Source organism: Sardina pilchardus, chromosome 14 (assembly GCF_963854185.1).
Source record: "Sardina pilchardus chromosome 14, fSarPil1.1, whole genome shotgun sequence".
NCBI classification, from domain to species: domain Eukaryota; kingdom Metazoa; phylum Chordata; class Actinopteri; order Clupeiformes; family Clupeidae; genus Sardina; species Sardina pilchardus.
Window position 1 is genome coordinate 29,358,721 of NC_085007.1, and position 21,038 is coordinate 29,379,758.

At 45.0% G+C, this 21,038-nt stretch overlaps 1 protein-coding gene across 4 annotated transcripts in view; it reads right to left on the reverse strand.

Annotated features, from left to right (window-relative positions):
- LOC134100721 (rapamycin-insensitive companion of mTOR-like) overlaps positions 1-21,038 on the reverse strand; it is a 50,494-nt gene that overhangs the window by 27,798 nt on the left and 1,658 nt on the right. For all 4 annotated transcript variants that reach the window (XM_062554109.1, XM_062554107.1, XM_062554110.1 and 1 more), the window contains exons 3-21: positions 18,007-18,104; positions 14,927-14,991; positions 13,819-13,950; positions 11,518-11,581; positions 10,438-10,564; positions 9,822-9,991; positions 8,483-8,550; positions 7,901-7,968; positions 6,442-6,524; positions 4,657-4,744; positions 4,218-4,308; positions 3,938-4,004; positions 3,717-3,797; positions 3,511-3,611; positions 3,086-3,251; positions 1,613-1,714; positions 1,362-1,408; positions 1,046-1,181; positions 489-691 (exon numbers count right to left, since the gene is read on the reverse strand). In XM_062554109.1, coding sequence (XP_062410093.1) covers positions 489-691; positions 1,046-1,181; positions 1,362-1,408; positions 1,613-1,714; positions 3,086-3,251; positions 3,511-3,611; positions 3,717-3,797; positions 3,938-4,004; positions 4,218-4,308; positions 4,657-4,744; positions 6,442-6,524; positions 7,901-7,968; positions 8,483-8,550; positions 9,822-9,991; positions 10,438-10,564; positions 11,518-11,581; positions 13,819-13,950; positions 14,927-14,991; positions 18,007-18,104 — 1,957 coding nt within the window. The remainder of the gene's footprint in view (positions 1-488; positions 692-1,045; positions 1,182-1,361; positions 1,409-1,612; positions 1,715-3,085; positions 3,252-3,510; positions 3,612-3,716; positions 3,798-3,937; positions 4,005-4,217; positions 4,309-4,656; positions 4,745-6,441; positions 6,525-7,900; positions 7,969-8,482; positions 8,551-9,821; positions 9,992-10,437; positions 10,565-11,517; positions 11,582-13,818; positions 13,951-14,926; positions 14,992-18,006; positions 18,105-21,038) is intronic.

Here is a 21,038-nt window from a genome sequence, read left to right on the forward strand (position 1 = left end):
TAGCTTTTCCACTAGATTCACTGTAGAACATTCTTGCAATCCTGTGGGCTACAAAGGCTCTGTGGGGAACTTCTCATGGGCTACAATATCCTGTACAGGCTTTTCAGCACAAACAGAGCCCTCTGCTGTCAGAATGTCAAAATGCAAGCTTCTCCTCCATGTGGATAGACCAGGAACGCCTCAGTTCAACATTATGATCCACTCTTAGGATCGATCATATTGATCTTAGACAACCACAAATGACTCAAAATCATATTAATGACACACATTTCTGCTCATACAAAAAACACAACACTTGAATTATATAAAAACTCAAAAATGTTTTTGTAACTGCCTTAAGTTTTTGCTGAAATGTAGCTTAATGGTTCCCAAGTTATAGGTGTATCACTGCGTGCAGAAATGTAAACAAAAGACTGGAGCTGACTGGAGGATTGCATTGGATTGGAGGATTGCATTGTTGAGGTGCCACTGAGGTATTGGGCGCTCACCACTGGAAGACGCCACACTTCTCCAGCATCTTGACGCCGTTGGGATGGGCCGAGAGGGTGCCCAGGAACAGGAAGTAGTGCTGGCTGAGCGTGTTCAGCAGCCCGTTGCTCTGGAGACTGCGGTCCGGCTTCAGGCCCGATGACGACGTGAGCCACTGGACGATGTCCTTCACCAGATCCTCCAGATAGCCCTGGCTGTCCTGCTGGATCCAAAGATACGTGTGCGGATAAAGACATGCAAATACATACACACCCACACAAACACACACACAGTCAAACAAATGTATGTATATGCTTGCATTCAAACCAACTGGTAAAAGTTATTTGAATGTGTACACAGTATGTGTGTATATACAAGCATAACGCCTGCATACAACTCAAACATAAACAAACTGATCACAGTCTTGATGTTAATGTCGTCAGGTAGCCCACATTTTGGGTGGGGAAAAAAGCATGAGAGTGTGTGTGTGTGTGTGTGTGTGTGTGTGTGTGTGTGTGTGTGTGTGTGTGGTGTGTGTGGTGTGTGTGTGTGTACGTGAGCATCTCTAGTCCCTCACCTCTTCTGACTCCTGCAGGAACTCAATGAATTGGCATCCCACCACGGTCAGCTGCTTGGCCTTGCTGTGGTCCAGCTCCAGGCTGGCGTACAGCTTACTGCTGGGCTTGTAGAAGAACAGCAGCCGCCGCACAAACCTGCGCGCGCGCACACACATTGGCAGAAGGAAACATGTAATCAACACACATATACTCAGCCATATGATGCATAGACACTAATATACGCGCACGGCGCACGAGCACTGCGCACGCGCACACACACAGGATGACCCCTAAAGGTGGGGCAAATAAATGAACGAGAAATGGATGAGGGCTTACTTGTGCATCGGCTCATCTTTGTTGGTCCGCAGGCTTACATTTGGCCACTGAACAACAAAAGGCACAAGAGAACATTTCAGCTCAAGGAGAAGGAGATAAATTGCATTCATATCTCATTAATTAGGAGGCAAGACTATTCAAATCGATTTAAACGAGCTACTAGGAGGATAACAAAAGCTACTCAATTCACAATTATACACACACACACACACACACACTTGATGTTGAGAACAGTGCGTTTCTTCTCTCACCTTGAGTATGGTGCTGATGAGGACCCAGTTCCAGTCCAGGTTCTGTTTGTGGATGAGGATGTGGCTGTCCCTCAGGTTGGCCATCAGTGCCTCCTCAGTGTCCTGCAACCACAAAGCCAAGGTGAACTTAATTTCATTCAACAACGCCAGCTCAACTTGAGCCTAAACCTCCTCAGTGTCCTGCAACCACAAAGCCAAGGTGAACTTAATTTCATTCAACAACGCCAGCTCAACTTGAGCCTAAACCTCCTCAGTCCTGCAACCACAAAGCCAAGGTGAACTTAATTTCATTCAACAACGATAGCTCAACTTGAGCCCAAACCTCATCAGTGTCCTGCAACCACAGAGCCAAGGTGAACTTAATTTCATTCAACAACGCCAGTTCAACTTGAGCCTAAACCTCCTCAGTCCTGCAACCACAAAGCCAAGGTGAACTTAATTTCATTCAACAACGCCAGCTCAACTTGAGCCTAAACCTCATCAGTGTCCTGCAACCACAAAGCCAAGGTGAACTTAATTTCATTCAACAACGCCAGTTCAACTTGAGCCTAAACCTCCTCATTTCAAGTAACTTGTAAAGGGTGCTAGCATCACAAGTTAAACAGACATGTAATACTTGGATATTTCAGGACGTAAAAGCCCCAGTAAGTACCAAACCAGATTCTGTTCAAAATCAAATATACACAGCTATGGCTACTGAAAAGTTCATTATGTTATTTTGGGGTACTAAAAAGCATTGTTGCTTTAAGAATTTCTGAACGAAAAGGGCGGTAAATTGGCGCTTTTACATACTGTATTTAAAAACATGCGCCTTCAGGCATTTGTGGAACTATTAACTACAACCCTTTTACAGGAAAATAAAGAACGTAGAACTAGCTGAAAAAGTGTGAGAATTTGAGGACTATTTGAGTTGTGTATTTTTAAAAATCTGCCGCCCGTTTTGCGAATCCCATACCCCACCTTTAAATTGTGGGAAACCATTAGGCAATGGGGAATGCTAGTGTTACACAGAAGCAATTTCCAAATTGTGGAAAATCACCAAAGATCAGTTATTCCACTTGACACACTTAGAGGAAGGGCAGTTACTGGGCAGTCACTCTCTGCTCACCACAAATAGGAAGCTACATCATCTTTATGTTGTACATTGAACAGTTATTTGCAGAAACGGTACTGAGCAGGGCAGATAATCTCCATAATACTGCATCACTGAGTGCCATGGCGGTAGGCTAATGTCTATCAATTGCTTCCACAGGGACACTTGGGAGCTAGAGCAAAAACACTTCCATAATCAGACAAACATGTACTGAAAGTCACAAAATCTGATTTACACATTGAAAGCAATCTGCTAAAAAGCCATTCAACGAGCAACATCGACACTTAAATTGAAAATTCTCAAATATTTCTTTTCCATTATTTATGGTGTGTGTGTGTGTGTGTGTGTGTGTGTGTGTGTGTGTGTGTGGAGCACGGTACCTTGATGCTGAAGATGTCCCTCTGGGGCCGGAGCTGCTGCTCTCTGCAGTAGTGCGCTGCCACCGTCTGGCGGATGATGTGGTCCAGGTACAGGCTGCTGGGCTTAGGCCCACGCTTCTTCTTCTCATGGAAACGCTTCAGGTAGTTCACGGCAGCACTCGCACGTCTGAAACACACACACACACACACACACACACACACACACACACACACACACACACACACGCACGCACACACACACACACACACACACACGCACACACACGACACTTAAAATCATGGCTACCCCAAATTCAAAACAGCTACTTAGCAACTTGAATCAACACTCAGATTTGAGGCTCAACACTGAAGCAATGCTAACAAACAAAGCACCGCTAACAGTAAAATGAATAGCACCACTAGACTGACAGAGGGGAAAGACTCACAGTCGCTTCTCCTGGGAGATGTCGAAGGAGGCAGCCATGTTGATGAGGGCGGGTAGACAGTGCAAGTGGTGGCTATGGGAGTGTGGGAGAATAGTGTTGGCCTGAGAGAGAGAACAAACAGAATGATGTTAAATTAGCATTTAAAATGTGTTTTTTATGCTACACATATTCAACACATCTGTGTGAAAGAATGTAGAGAAAGTCACCATGTGCAAAAGTTCTCCCAAGAGAATGGTAGCTCGTACTGAGATGCTGTCATCACTGCTGGTGATCACCTCGATCAGACCCTGCGGACATTAAAGAGTGATGGACATGAGGTGATTGGCACTAGAAAAACGCAGACACAGCTAGCCACTGTACAGATTATCATAACATCATCATTTACTGACAACAAATACTAAAACTTTAAATGTTCTGATAGCCTTACCTCCAGGAGTCCGCTTCTAATGAAGGCAGATAGTACCAAAGCAAGGTAGTTGTCCATCAAGTCTGGCCTGAAGAAAGAAAGAGGAGAAACATAATCAAAGAGCGAAAAAAAGTTCTGCTTCTATTTCTAGCTCATTAAGGATGTTGGAACCTACACATATCACCTTCAAAGAGCTAAAACTAAAATGTCAGCATTTTTCCATCTTATTTAGTCAACATAGTTTAACTATGACGTGGGACTCAAGGGAGGCTACTGTTGAGCCCATACTGCAGGGGCTCACCTTGACCGCGCTCGATGAGGGAGAATAATTTTGGCCTCTGAGGCCACAAAGCCATCAGAGAGTCTCCAGCTGTCCTGGAACCTGCTGGGATCTGAGAGGTGGAACACACACACACACACACACACACACACACACACACACACACACACACACACACACACACACACACACACACACACACACACACACACACACACACACACACACACACACACACACACACACACACACACACACACACACACACACACACACACACACACACACACACACACACAAATAAGTTCTTTCATAAGGGGCTGTCAAAAAAGGACTTATTAAAATGGAGCAATGCCAGAAGGTGAATCTCATCACTCCAGCTAGTGTGTGTGTTTGTGTGTGTGTGTGTGTGTGTGTGTGTGTACACACACACAATTGCACTGGAGTACACATCACTCACCCACACTGAGCAGTGCCTCGATGAAGTCCTGTGTGACGACGGGAACGGGGAGTCTGAAGATGTCGTACATGACCTCCAGCAACCCTCTCTGCCAAGGCAAACACAGCCAGGGCAGTCAGCTCAGCTCACACACATACCATATCCAAAACCTCAACGCTAACCTTGTGCAAAGGAGACTACACAGACACACACACACACTTTTTAAAAAGATCAGATTAGTTTGTTATTCTACTCCCACTCTGCCTCCAATGTTTGCTCTACAGTGAGTCATAAAGAACTGGCTTCATTTCTAATGTAACAGGGCCCTCCAGTCATCCAGAAGATTATTGCAGACTTGCTTCCATTTTCACTTTGTCTAGGAGCGGACTCATTCTTTTTACTACTTTCAGGTCGGAATCTACTTCAGTCCCAGTGAGATGACAGTGAGTCACAGGTGCTTTTTACTTGTAAAGGGGTCAAAAGGGGGCCAGCAGCATTTTAGTGGCTGGTAGTGTTTTGTTTCTAGCAGGACCAATAGACTTAATGAACTTGAACTGGTCACGTCATGACCACTCTCTGTGGGAGTAGTGAGTCTCATATTTCTGTTGGCCAAACCAGAAGTACTTTTATGGAGGAAGAGGAGTTTGATAGTCTAATGTCGCAGGGCCATTAGGAGTTCACGGCAAGGCTCAGCCTACCAGAGTCTTAGAAAAGATCACTTCAATGGTTAGTTTAGTTAGGCACTTTACTGTACCCATAGGGATACTTCCCCTCACTCATAGCCAGAATATTTCAGTCATCTTTAGAGCCGATTAGAGAGATCAACTTCGGTTTTGTAGCATCAGATTCCATTAATGCTATATTCGTTGGCCAGCCCACAATTAATCCAGATTTCACCAAAACCGCACAACCATACATGTACAGTGGGGAGAATAAGTATTTGAACCCTAAAGTGCTAAAGTTGACTAAAAGGAGGAATATAAAATCATCTTTCGGAAATTGATCTTTGAGTCTTAATAAAACAAAAATAGTAAAAATGTCTTTGTGTTTTGAAAATAAATAAATGTTCTTCCTTAAAATACAGGGGTCATAAGTATTTGACCCCTATGTTAAATTCCCAGAGGCAGGAAGATTTTTTATGCTATTATTATTTCTATAGGCCAGCTATTTCATGGATCCAGGATACTATACATCCTGATCATTTTCCTGTTAATGACCAGCGTTCTATAATTAAATAATAAAAACTGCGTTAATGCGCGATAAAATAATTATCGGCGTTAATTGATTGATGAGTTAACGTGATATTAACGCGTTAACGTGCCCAGCCCTGATTAATATATTTTGGCGAGTGAAACAAAAGTCACTGATATTCCATGACTGTGCTCCACATATGATACAATTCCCTGACTTTCCATATCTGGAACAGGCTTTATGAAAATTCCATGACCAGTGAGAACCATAGACTGTAATCTTGCCATTCTCACCAGCAGGGAAGGTGCCAGGACGATGTCAGTGCAACTGCTGCTGCCACCAAAACCATCAGCACCAGTGAGCAGCACTGCTCGCAAACATCCTGCCCCTGACACAAAGCCTGCTCAAGCAAACAACAGCAAGCCACCACAGGCAGTTTCACTTCTACTACTGAGACATGTCAGCGGCGGCAGGCAGCGCCGGCTACCAGTGTCTCTGCTGCTGGTGGCGAGACGACCTGCTCGGAGATGCTGGGGCCGACACTGCAGGCCCGTCCACTCGGCGGCCACGCCCACACCCCGGCACGCCATCTCCAACTAACCCCGCTCTACTCACCCTCACTTCCATATTTGGTATACAGAGCAGGCCAATCAGGGACTGGATTCCGGAGTTGCCTGATTTACAGAGGTTAATGATGCCTGCAGTTGGAGAGAGGGAGAGAGAGAGAGAGAGAGAGAGAGAGAGAGAGAGAGAGAGAGAGAGAGAGAGAGAGAGAGAGAGAGAGAGAGAGAGAGAGAGAGAGAGAGAGAAACAGAGTCAGTTCAGGCTGACACACGCACGCACACACACACACACACACACACACACACACACACACACACACACACACACACACACACACACACACACACACACACACACACACACACACACACACACACACACACACACACACACACACACACACACACACTCTGAGGGAGACAGAGCAGGGTTAGTCAGGGTCGTCACAGACATACAGTTTCAGACAAAGCAGCGTGTGGTTTGTCATGGTGGCTGAGGACACCCATAGTGGCAGAGGCGGCTGTCACAGACAAACAGGAACACTGTCAATCAGCTCACTATGAGGTCAGCAGCACCCCGAAAGAACATATAAACACAGAGACACACGCACACTATAAAATTTGATGTGATGTTACATTGGGTGAAATAAGGCTTACAAAGCGAAGTAAAGCACAAGAGAACATCTCAGCAGCAGACTTCTACTGCCCTTAGGGTTAGCAAGAGGACAGGCTACATCAGGACAGCCAGGACAACTACTGTACCACAGGTGCAGTGATAGACACAGATCAGACAGATATGGAGGACACACACTGAGGACAATTTACATGGGGACAGTGACTGGGTGAACTGAGGACTGAGGATATTGAGATGAAGACACTCCAGTAACACTGCATTGCTTTACCTTACATTCCATTCCATTCCATTCCATTCAATTACATTCAATTACATTTGGCTCAAGCTATTTAGCCAAAGCAACAGGGTAAAAACATTTAAAGCTTTTAAGAGCAATTCTAACAACAATTTAAAAAACACAATAAGTGCAACAATGTAGTAGTGTAGTAAGTGCACACTGTAGTAGTGTTATGATAGGAGATGTTCTCTGAGGAGCTGGGTTTTCAGAACATTATTGAAGATGGCGAAGCATGTCCCTACTCTAGTAGGAACAGAGCATGGTCCTCGCAAGCACATGTCCGAAACCACAGAGTGAAAGTGAGAGCAGGACACAGCCACACGGGTTCGCTCCGTCCCCAAAGTCAACATAGAAATGAGTCATTGCAAACTTCAATTTAACGAGGACTTCTCCAAACACATTAGGCGTGGGCCTGATGCTGTTACTGGATATGAATGATTCATTTTCCAATAATGATATCAATAAGTAATGGGAAGAGATCAAGATCCACAGAGAATACAAATGACAAGAAAGTGGTCTCATGCACACAAAGTGTGGAAAGAGCTGATGGTTTAACGTTTTTTTTTTCAAATTGAAACACATGAAATATTGGGGGCTCACCTGACCAGGAGCGGAAGGAGGCCACAATGGACATCTTACTTGCCAGAAAGCGAGCTTCTCTGTCCTCTCTGCAGGGGGAGAGTTATTCAAAATGTCACCAAATCGGCCATTTTAAATTACAATAGATACACTTTAATGTCGCAAGAAATTTGGGTTGGGCATACAGTGCTGCAACAGCTGCTTAACATACAACACACACCAGTTCAATGCAACATAACACATAAGAGACAGACCAAATAATATACAGACAGCAGGAATAAGATAGAGTAAGGATAGAAGACACAGGAAGCAGCATCTAAAACATTTCACTGAAGACTGCCCCTTAACAGAGCAGAGCTGGACATTCTAAACAGTACTGTAGGTGATCTCAGTACACTGACTGCACGCCTAACCAAGAGTCTATTCATAGCGGTCATTTAATAGAAACTAATCATAATCCACTATGGAATTTGCTAAATCCAGGTCAGACACATGAATAGCATGAAAACCAAGAAGCACACAAGCACGCACACACACACACGCACACACATGCACACACGCACACACGCACACACGCACACACGCACACACACACACACTTACTTGAGCTGTCCCTCCGATGTGTCAGGGTTGTGTCTGTAGTGGAAGTCTGTGTAAGGTGCAAGGATTTGCTGTAGAAAGGCAGAGGACCAAGCAAGCAGTAACAACTGGTCAGTTACGTGGTGTGTTAACATACAGTATATCGCACAGCAAACCTTTAGACTTTCTCAGCAACTGTATCACTTCTGACTCCATCTCACTCTCACTGAATCAAACTCAGAACACAATAGACCATCACCTGCCCCGAGTTTATGTCCTCATAGGTGTTTATAGTTGTTGCATCCATTTCACATCTAAACATCTAAAGTTTGTTACTTAAAAAGGTCCATTTTATCCTTTAGAGTATCAGGCAAAAAATAGCTTCTCATTAACAAATGATCAACACATGCATGCTTTTTTTCACTACATGGTGATGAGAGTAATTTCTATATTTCTTTATAACTGTTCAAAGTGCTACAGAAAGTTCCTCTGACTTTGAATGGGCCTACCCACCATTCATTAATGAACGAGGTCAATGGCAATGAGTGTTGTCCTTCTGACTGACGTCTTTCATATCATTACGCAAGTAGTCTGTTCCAGTATTTAAATGGAACTTCATTGAAAGTGAAAGTCAGCATTCAAGTAATACATTACTATGCAACACCTGAAACTTTTAAATACCATGTCTTTGTCAGCGAAAGCCACAAAAGTGTAACATAATAATTCATAAAAAAAAACTTTGTGGTAAGTCTCTTTTCTTGTTTTGTTAAGTAGCCATATAATTAGAGGGATAATGTAATGGCCGACGGTCAAAATAAGAAAGTCCCTTCTAGACAAAGCATGACCCCTCTGCTGTCCACTGAAGATCGATTAGCCTTGTTGGGACTAAATTTCCAATATTGATTGCAGACAATACAGTACCTTATCTCTTGTTTTCAGTGTTTTGTCTGTGAGCACGATTACAGAAACCGACTTCCGTTAAATTTGGTGGAGGGTTGTTAGCCTGGTTTGACCAGATTCACTCACTTTGTGAAGGGAATCTGGGTGCTCTCCATTGTGGAAGGTTTCCAAGTGATTGCAACAGATAACTTCAACTTTAAAATGATTGGTCCAGCCTAACCAATCACATTGATAGAGAATTACCGTACCAACATTACTTCCTACCTCGCCTAACTTTTACAAATTGATAATCAACCTCATCTGCAGTTAGGAAACAACACAATTATCGCTTCTGATTGCAATTTTGCAGCCATCACTACTACCGTTTAACACAGCCACTTTCAATTTCAAAACATCAAGTGTGAAAGGGCATTGGGTGAGGCAGCGTAGAGGGGCGACCCTGTGCCATGGGCTGGGCTCCTACCTCCAGCTCGACGTCAGGCCGCACGTACTGGCGCGTGTTGGGGTGGTTGAGCAGGTGCAGGATGGTGGTGATGAGCGCCTCGTTGATGCGGCTCAGCTGGCAGTCGATGACGCTCTTCAGGATGGTGCTCAGGCCGCCCCGCTGGGCCACCACCTCCGGGTTTTTCAGCGCTGACGGATTACAGCCAGCGCGCACACACACACACACACACACACACACACACACACACACACACACACACACACACACACACACACACACACACACACACACACAGACACAGACACAGACACAGACACAGACACAGACAATTCACACTCGTTAATATACGTCTCTGTGTATGGAACCCCAGAAGGGACATGGTGCGATTTTTTGTTTGTTTGTCTGAGGTGGGAAAAGATTTCTGCATTCCCTCCCAACATACTTTTGTGATTCTTCACAATGTATTACGTAAAATTTTTTTTTTTTTAAAAACCTACATTCCCACCATAGAAGAGTGACCCTTTGAGGACTCCATTCGTGCGTGGTTGTCGGTGCCTGTCTAGTTTCTTTGCATATATTTGCGCATATCTGTGCATGAGTGGGTGTGGGTGTGTAGTTGAACAAGTGCGATTACCCAGCTCGCAGATGATGGCTATACACGCTCGCACCATGCGATCTCTTTCCTGTAGTCCATCGTTGCCCACGGCTATGAGGGAGTTAGTGACTGAGCTCGGGAAGACTAGAGCGTTCACAGTGATCATCTACACAGAGAAGGGAGGGAGAGAGGGAAAGAGAGGGAGAGAGGGAGAGAGAGAGACAGACCTGATGAGATCTTGTTTAAGCCTCAATAGGATTGCTGGGTAAATGAAATGGTCGAAATCTTTTACATAAAACTCAAACATAAATTCTCTGTTGGTGCAAATCACTAAGAAACTCTATTAAAAAGCAACTGATGATGAACAAGTTGTTTGGACATCTCTGCTCCATATAAACCCACCCATTTCTCTTTTCTACAGCAAAACATACATGACATACTGTAGCAGTGAGGGTCAAAATGTGTCTTTTTCCATTACAAGGCGTTGCCTTCCTGCCATCATTTCCATAACACCTTGGAATTATAGACATTTTGTTATGACGCAGGGGGAGAGCTTTGCTCTTTTGCATTTTAACTGAATGCAGGCAGGAGGCCGCTCAGATCAAAGGGTGCATTGTTTAAAAAAAAACACCCACCCAGCAACCCCCCATCCACCCACACACACACACACACACACACACACAAACACACGCACACACACACACACAGGAAATCCATGTGTCTTGCAGAAAAATACGAAAACAAACACTCCTTTATTGACGGCAGCATTATCAAAACAGAGAGGCCGATTGCAATTGTTTCCTGAGAATTCCAATGGTACAATGGGGAACATTTATCAATCCCCTGTAATCGTGTAAATAACCCAAACTCAACTTTCACAGGCTGTGGAGGTTACAAGGGGAATTCTATGTTTATCCTACAATATTCTCAATTGTTAGATTAATAGGAATAAGCAAATAAAAAAACCGAAAGCATCCATTTCCAAGCTTCCTGGCCTCATTTTTTCTCTAAACACAGTCTCTACAAGACTGCAGATCAACTGCTGGTTTGGGTGTGTTCTGGCAAGATATGAACAGACTGAGTGTGTGTGCGTGTGTGTGTGTGTAATTGCAGACTCACCTTGCGCACCAGTCGCAGGGCCTGTGTTCGCTCCACCTCGTTGCTCTGCTGGATGTCTATGCACCTGCACAAAGGAGAATACGGTAACAGGTCAAAGATCAAAAGTAGGGCTACACAATTCATTTGGAATCAAAATGCAATTTGAATGGCTGCCATTAATCACGCCGCTCACAACTCTGTCCCATTGGTTATTCTGGTCACACCTGCAAAGTTTACATCCTCCTTGTGTGGCAAACAGTGAAGCTCACCTAACATGGCCTCTCATGCACTAGGATACTGCTCACAAATCACAAATAACAAACTTTGGAATATTGAACTGATTATCATACAATTGTAATATCTGTCCCAATTACATATTTTCCCCAAATTGTGCAGCCTCATCAAAAGATCAATATGGTTAAGGATGCTGTACATACATACATGTACACCACAGTTGATTGGATACAAAAATATCCCATTGGAGAGGTCTCTCTTGGAGAGAGAAAGTCTATCCATATAATAAAATTATTATGCAGATGATAGTCCAAATCAGCTTCTACAGTATGCAATAGGCAGTTTAATATAGCCTAGTCTGTTCTAGACAAGGCTACATCTACTGCATTTATTTATTTGTTAACCTTCATGAATGTCTTGTGAAGTAAAGTAACATCATCATGGCTACATGATATTGATGCAACCACGTTACTTATCGTTAAAATTCGGAATTTGCAGGTCAGGTTTGAGTCGCTGTTAAACGTATTTACACGGGTTGGGCGGGGCAGGGCGGATTGGATCTGCGGGTTATAAAAACCCCGACCCGTGCACCACTAATATTACGCTTGTAATATTACACCTAATCAGTGATAACGTGTTTTCCACATTTAACATTATGAGGAAGGTTATCAGTTTGTCAGTGTGACCTTTGTTTTGTTTGTGCCATGCTAGGTGTTCTGTATCTGTATAAAAACAAGTATGCCTTTTTGGTGAATTCAACACAAAGCCATGCTTATTATTGACAAAACAAATGGCTCTTGTCGGTGAGAAACGAGGAACTGTGCAGTTCTTGACCACTGGTTAAAAAGTAACCTGGGGCAACGGGAGTGTAAATAAAGTCAAGACGCCCAACAGTTCCCCTTTGGAACAGTCTCTTCCACACAGGTAAACAGGTGACGTAACAACTACTTGAACGAGCGTGTGTGTGTGCGTGTGTTTAACACCCCCTTACACAAAGCGGTGCTGTGTTAATCTGTGGCACGTCGCGCTAGCCTGTGCTAGGCAGTGTGGATGCAGCGCTCTGTAAGCTGGGGCTCTGTAGCTGTGCACTTGCAGGTAGATGACAGTAGTGATGCCCCATACAACACAACCCTCTACTCGTCCTCAGCACCTCCATTCCCCTGGGCTAAAGACAAAACGTTTAATGCACAGACTCAGCGCTCTCTAGCTCTCTCTTCAGATTTTTACCAGCCTCCTTCCTGCTCATGGTCTTTCCCTCTAACCTAAAACAACTCCTCTCTAAAGGTTTCTCTGTACAGGATCTGCCCCCCTCTCATTCTCTCTCCCTCTCTCTGTCACACACTCTCTCTCTATATCACACACACACACACACACACACACACACATGCCTCACTGATCCTAACATGAGCTGATCTATTCTTCTACGGGCATTAACATCACGAGGTGTTAGTGATGTGTGTGTGTGTGTGTGTGCCGGTGTGTGTGCGTGTGTGTGTGTGTGTGTGTGTGAGTGCAGTGCACGCATGCGTACACTCTTGTTTATGTGGGGTAGCTGCTCCAACAGCATTAGTCCAGTTGCAGCCAGTAACCGCTGCTGATTCTGACCAACAGACCGCAACAATGACATGAGCAGTGAGATATTTCACTGGCAAGTGCAGCAATAACAAATGATGTCTGAACTACCGCCAGGGCCTGATATCAAACAGACCTTCCTTTTACGACATGTTAACTAACAGCGGCAGTGCTTGAATCAACAAGCCACAGTCACAGTCTGTCTTCTCTAAACGTGAACGTGTTAGGAGAATTTGGGACGTGTCCCTCAAAGTAAAGTGGGCAAAACATTCTGGTGTTCCTTTTCTGTTGAAGTATTCTGTCTGTATGCTTGCTGACTGGATAGTTGTAGTGACAGATTGACAGGAAGAAATGAGTGGGAGAGAGAGATGGGGTGGGATTGGGAAATGATCACCGGTCAGCATCCATCCACTGTTCCCGATGAGCACTCAGATCACTATGTAGTCGGAATGCTGCTGCATGCGCCACAGCTCCACCCCTCTGGTGTTGCTTGGGGCGATGGGCTATATGTCTCACCTGGCTATCAGGTAGTCCACCTGCAGACGCAGGACCTTCTGGAGGATGGCGGTGTCTCGGATCAGGTAGCGGAGCGCGCGGAGGCCAGCAGCACGCACCTCCTTGGCCTCATTCAGCAGGGCCAGCCGCAAGCTGCAGGGGAGAGAGAGCGTCAGGCCACCGCTCATAGTCACAGACGTCAAACCAAAAGATGAAACCAGACACAAGTATGCAGCCTTGCTGGACCCAACAGGAGACACTGTTTTGCTGTTGTCTAAACAACACACAACCAGATAGCCCAGGATGAAACTACAATGGTATAACAATGCTAATAATAATCATCATCATCATCATCATAATCATAATCATCTTTATTTATAGAGTGCTAAACAAAGTTACAAAGTGCTTTACATATATAAAAGAATAAACAAAAACAAAAATAAAATGTCTAAAAGCAATAAATGAGACCGTATCAACATTGAAATGTATCTTTAAAAAAAAAAAAATGAAAACAACAATAATAAACAAGACAAAACCAAATTTCCACTTAAATCTTTAAACTTAATTCTTTAAAAGTTTTGCGGTATAAGTGGAAAATATGACCAAGGGGGTTCATGTATTTAGCTAAATAAAACTGGTCCCGAAACAGACTCCTGTGGTACACCATATTTAACAGAAGAATAAGAAGACGCATAGTGTTTGGACAAATAAAGCAGCTAAGGTTCAAGAGGTCGGTCTGTAATAATACATTTCTATTCTTGAGGTTTCTCAAAACCTTTGCCTTTCATATTGAGATAGGACAGATGAGACTGACAGGAAGCGAGTGGGAGAGAGAGACGGGATGGGATCAGCAAATGACCACAGGTCAGATTCAACCCCTGTGGGCACAGAGCTGAATGCGGTAGAGACGCTACAACCACTTGCACCACAGCGCCCCCGTGTTGTTTCTATTATTAAACAGGAAGAGGAACATTTAGAGGATCCTCAAGAGGTAAACAGCCGGCATTGACCACAGAGCACTTCAGCTTTTCTCACGGCCAGAGCTCCCGGCCACACAACAGACCATCAGGGAGAGGAGGAGATGAGAGAGAGGCTCACACTAGCATACTGTAGCTGGGCTGTGACTCACCAGATGATGATTTCTTCATAAGTGAAGCCAAACTTGTCCTCGGAGTGGCCTACATTGAAGAGGAGCTGAGGGCAGAGTAAAAAGAAACAAACATATTCAAATAAATATACATATCAAATAAACAAAAATATTAGGCCTGGGAGTAATCCGAGTATGTGGTTCAGTGACAAACTTGGTTCAGTTAATTCAGAAAGCCTCCTAATAGAAGAGCTGTTTGGCTTCATTCTCATATCAAAACAATGCCATAGGGCTTTGATATTTACCACTCTGAGTTAACTTATCCAGGTTTATCATTAAATCATGTACTAATACCCCCGGGGTGTGCTTCTTCCGTGGAATCTGCCCGTGTCAGCGTTTCACAGGTTGAATCTAACCAAACCAAAACCAAACAGTTCCACTAAATTTCATTTCCCTAAATCAAATTGATGTGACCATTGTGATTAATGACAAAAGTGGTGCATTTTCACTTCTGTGTCTGCTGAACAGTGGGAACAGCAGTTGATTTGTATTGTTTACGGTCAACACTTCTGCTTTCATCTCTACAGGTATGCCTGGCCAAAGGGAGGAGAGGAGAGGTGGTGATAGATTGAAAAACACACACAAGAGAATGTGTCCATTCAGTGGTACATACGTCACTGTCAACATTGTCATTGTTGTTGTTGTTGTTGTTGCTGTTGTTAGTACAGTTGGCAAAAAAAGACAAAACAGCAGTTCATCTGTTGGCCAAGTAGCCAGTGTTCCTTTGAAATGCTGCAGAACCACTATACAGAGATGTGTCATGCAATGCGATCACTGCAACACATTCCGTATTGCTGAGAGCCACACAGTCACCAAACAACTCCCGCTGAGCGTGAGCCAGCAAGGGAGACAAACACAGATACACATCCATCATGTTGACGACACCATGCCTCAGTACATGTGCTGACAAGGCCATCGTCAACGACCTTCACTCTCTCCCTCTTTCTTAGACACATACAAAAGGGCAGACTAGAGTTGGCTGGAGAAGTCAACTTGCAGTAGCACATCCTTCAACAACACTCACACACACACACTCTCATTCTCATTCTGCTGCTGCTGTTACTGCTGCTCACTCAGGCACACTCAGCTTCCCATTCGAGGCTGAATCACAACTCACCTCGGCCCACGCACAAACCAAAACACGGCGTTTATAAATACAGCCTCTAAATACAGCAGAGCCCAGCCCTGGTGGCTACAATAACATAATCCTATGGTGGGCGGTGAGAGTAGTTAGAAGCACCACTACTGTAAGCGGTACAATGCCCGCTTCCACTGACAACACTGTGCAGCTTGTAATTGAAGGGAGCTATAATGGTAATTCTGCTGCGTGGGTTGTTGTTGCTTAAACTGCATTTAGCGAGGCGAATTCACATTCCATTACAGCCCTAATATCCTGCTGAAATATAAATACGCATAGCATATCCATATTGAGAAGAGCACATATGCATACAATCCATACAGTATATAAGCCTTATCTAATTTCATTCTGCTCTCCTGAATGGTTTTAGTATTCATTCAGTCAAGCATTCAAAATAATCAGCAAAGTCCATTTAAATGATCAACAAACAAATCCACCAAAATGACAGCCTGAAGTAAACATGCTATTGCATGCTACTAGATCTGGCAACACAGCATCACCTACACAGTAAAAGCTAGTGTGTGTGTGTTCTGTCCTTTTCCTCCATGGCATGCAGTCACAGAGGCCAGCAGTTAGCATGGCCTCTGCAGTGGCCTCCTGCACTCCACTCATCCATCATCTGTCTGCTGTCCACTGCAGGCCACTACTACGGCCCCAGGGCTCTCGTCTCCAAACAGACGAGCCCAGTGACCGGGGCAGGGCCATGAGGTGAGAGAGGTGCTTGCTAAAGAGCTGGCCTTTCCTTAGAGACAAGCCCCACCATTCAGAGATCATCAGGGTCTTGCTCACAAAGTACTCAAGCACGGGCTCTCCCTCTCTCCACTCTGACTTATCGTCGTGTCACGTGTGGCAGTGCAAATGAAACACACATTCATTCTACATTGATGCCCACGTGGACATTTCTGGGGCTATTTCTTTGCCCTTTCGAAAACAAATGTTCACCTCTGCATTCTCACACTCACAATCAGCGAAGGACCCTGAGGCAAAGCTTAGGGCTCACGATCAATGAAGTTAGAGTAGGGACTAGGGAATGAGAAGAGAAACGAGAGATGGAGAGAGAGACAGAGAGAGAAAGAGAGAGAAAGAGAGAGAGAGAAAACGAGAGAGAGCCCCCCCCATTATCTCCTCTCATGCTCCGGCCAGACCAGACCCACACCAGCTAGGTCACCCTGCACTTACAGGGCCAGCAGGGACCCATAATGCATCTGTTTACCCAGCCTCTCAGCCGTGGCCTTAGCCAAGAAATTGGAGGTCACGTTAGTCTAGCGTGCATCTTGGGCAGTAGCGCACTGCAGACGACAGTTTTACGCTCCTGAGAGCAAGACGAGTGGATGTAATCATCTCTCTCTCTCTCTCTCTCTACTCCATAGTGTGATAACCACTCGAAAAACCACCCTCCTCACACACAAACCCCCACAAGCATCAATGAAATATTTTGAATGAGAGGAGAGGAACATGATTACATAAAGCGCTTGATGCTCAGCTCTCTCTGCTAGGGGCACAGTGGAGAGTGGAGGGGGGGTGGGAGGGTGATATTTTGGTGCAGTGCTCACACTGCACCAAGAAAACGCTCTCCTGAGGACTGCTCTGAAAATGGCCTGGTTTCTGGCCCTTGAGGCTCTCCCTAGTCTCTCTCTCTCACACACACACACACACACACACACACACACACACACACACACACACACACACACACACACACACACACACACACACACACACACACACACACACACACACACACACACACACACACACACACACACACACTAGAAGAATTGGAACTCAAATAGTTCAGGGATTCCTTCTTTGAGACTCCTTCACATGGGGGGAAAAAAGGCTATTTATTTCGGCTGCCTCACATGAACCTTTAAGCCAGTGTTTTTTGTGAGCGTGGTTCTATGCCTCTGCAGAACAGACAGACCTTGATGAAGTTGTTCAAGTGGCCCAGTTTCCGCATGTTGGAGACGCCTTGCTGCTTCGCCACATTCTGAAGGATTTCGCGCAGGTTGTCAGCGGGGTCTGGAAGAGTAAAAGGGAAAAAATGGAGATTAAATGCCAGGTGAAATCTTATCAAATCGGAGACTGAGGGAAAGAGTGAGCAGACAATGCTGGTCATGGGCTGGAAAAAGAAGACACGTGACAATTTCTATAAGCATCCCAAATAAAATGGCCATCTTTATAAACAGCATTCAAAAATGTTATTGTTGTTTGCAGGGGTCTATTTTAGCATTCTGCTCTCTTCAGCACAACAGAATGTGCACAGAGACGCATCAAGTATTTTGACAGTGAGAAGAATGGCGGATGTTTCTAGAATCTTAATGAATTTGGTACCTCTATGTCACTTTCCCACCATCTCTGCCTTTATAAGACTAGACTACCATGTCATGACAGCAGCTCTTTCAGCCGGTGCAAGTGAAGCAGGCCTAGCTACCAATGCTACAACAAGCACAGGCACTAAAAAGGAGCTCTTTGCAACAGACACAAGTGTACTAAATGAGCCCAGACAACACATCACAAGACAGCATGCTGCTTAGCCATGCCTATTTATGTAGACATAATGGGTAGGTTGCACTCGGCTGATGCCCCCCCCTAAAAAAACAAGACAATCTCAGTGCAGATGTACACGCACAAAATGCACAACTCCCAGTTAGTACAGCACTTATGCAACATTAAACACCCATGCCATTGTGTCAAACACCTGACTGCAGAGTGATGCTGGGTAGTGGAAGTCTATTGTGCCAGTAGATCTGCCAGTAGATCTGTTGATCTAATCCTGTTTTTGCGATGATACACACAAATAATGTGCATCCAAGAACATACACTAAGGATCAAAATAGTGGTGACCTTCCAGGCATAGAAAAATGGCACTATTTCAAAAGCAAATTACTGATGGGAGGATAAAAATAACCCTCAGCCTTTCCATCTGACTTTGGTCTGGGATGTTTTTCCCCCTCTGGGAACTCGGACTGGCTGACTGACAAGGCATGGTGGTCAGCGGACAACAACAGCTGAGCTGTTAGTCACACGCCATCCGTCAATCATCTACACCATCACCACCATCATCATCATCATCATCACCACTATCATCCTCATCAGGAAGAATGAGCAGCACACAAGAGGAGTTTTTCACCTGTGTGCATACAGTATGTGTGTTATGGTCATAAGGGTCACCAGAACTTACTGTTGACCCTGCATGAGGTGGAGTTTGCCTGCTGAAATTTTTGCATGACTTTTGCACTTTTGAAAAAATGATGTTCATAGGCACTGAGACTGTCTGAAAAAGCATGAGCTAGCAAGCCTGACATAAGAAAGCAAATGCCTCAGACTTATAATCGTTCTCAGAAACATCAGTGCATGGCAGTGAAACATGGTGCCATCTCAGGTGAAGGCCCTATCCAGACAACAACAGTGGCACCAGCACAACAAAAGGTGCATGCAATTAGGCTGCCAAGTCTACGTATGGTTCAGGGAAATTGTGCAACGCTTCCCTCAGGTTCAAGAGGAAATCTGGGATAGTTCTTGTTTCAAAGAAGCCCAACGCAATCCAGCCCTGGAAGGCGCGAAGGAGACGTAAGCAACAGAGGCAACACAATTAGCCTCTTCCTTCTATGTCCGCCCCCCCAAACACACACACACAGAAAAAAGCTTTGGGCTTCGTAAGTTCATTCATACCCCTCAGGGTCTTTCTTTGATCATCTTCAAACGGAAACAGTAGATCCATGTTTTCTGTGTGTGTCGGTGTGTGTGTGTGAGTGTCTCTCTGTGTGTGTGTGTGTGTGTGTGTGTGTGTGTGTGTGTGTGTGTGTGTCTGGTGCACTAAACCCAGAAGCGGAAGCAGGCTGCGTGTTGCTTGCATGACTTTGTGAATGGAGTGGAGGAGAAGAGAGGTGAAGTGGGGTGAACAGTCCCCTCCCCTCCTCTCGTTTGCCGCTTCCTGCCTGGACCCGGGCCAGCTCTGCGGGGAGACAGAGAGGATGCAGTGATGTCACCACGTGGAACGAGGATCTCTCCCCCATACTCTGTCTGACCAGCCGGGCCTTTTGTTGGAGGTTGGGGGGGAACTGAAACGGCCTTTGTTGTGGGGAGGGGGGGGGGGGGGGGTAATGAGGAGTAATGTGCCTCACGGTGGCCAGCCAACACAAACAACAGCACACAGTCAAGTTGATCAGATGCTCCAAATGACCCTGGTCATAAACTAGTTACACACTCTCCCTCTCTCTGCAGAAAAGTGTTCACCTGGAAGTGGAGTGTTCCTTTGACCAGTTAGGAGGATTTTCCCCCAAGAACCATCACTTTGACCTGTAGATTATTCAATCATGCCACTTCCTAACTTTAAAGACCCCCCTACCTCCAAAACCTTCTGAACTCCAACTGCCCCATCTGTTCTTACAGCGCCCATATGAGCGTGACAATGGCACATTAGACACCGGAACTAAGCTTACAAAACTGGAAACAACAACAGTATGGATCAGGGCAGCTAAATAAAGGTGCCTCCATTCTGAAGGACCAACTTCAGAATAGCACCAACCATTCTCAAACACTGACAAATCACTGGCTACAAGCAGACAGCTGAAGGAGTCAGCGCACTCACACCTAATCCAAAACCAACAACTGTGCTCGCACCAAGAGAAAGTGACTCATATTTAGCTGTCAACACACAACTAGGTTCAAGCAGCTGGATTGTATGAGACATTCAGTGCCAAATGACCATGCTCTCCTACAGAGATTGGAGTATGGGGCTATTGTCTCGATGTTCATCTTGACAGTGCTGTCAAGAACTGGTAAACAGGATGTGTGTGAATCATTTGAAGTCCAGCGCAGTTCACCAATTACGCAAAGATCATGGGTCAGCCAGCCCTGCCCGAGACAGAGGCCAGAAGGTGACCTGCTGCTTGCCACAGCCGTGCTGATTCTGGGCCATTACTTAACGTTACTCATGCAAAACTATGACAA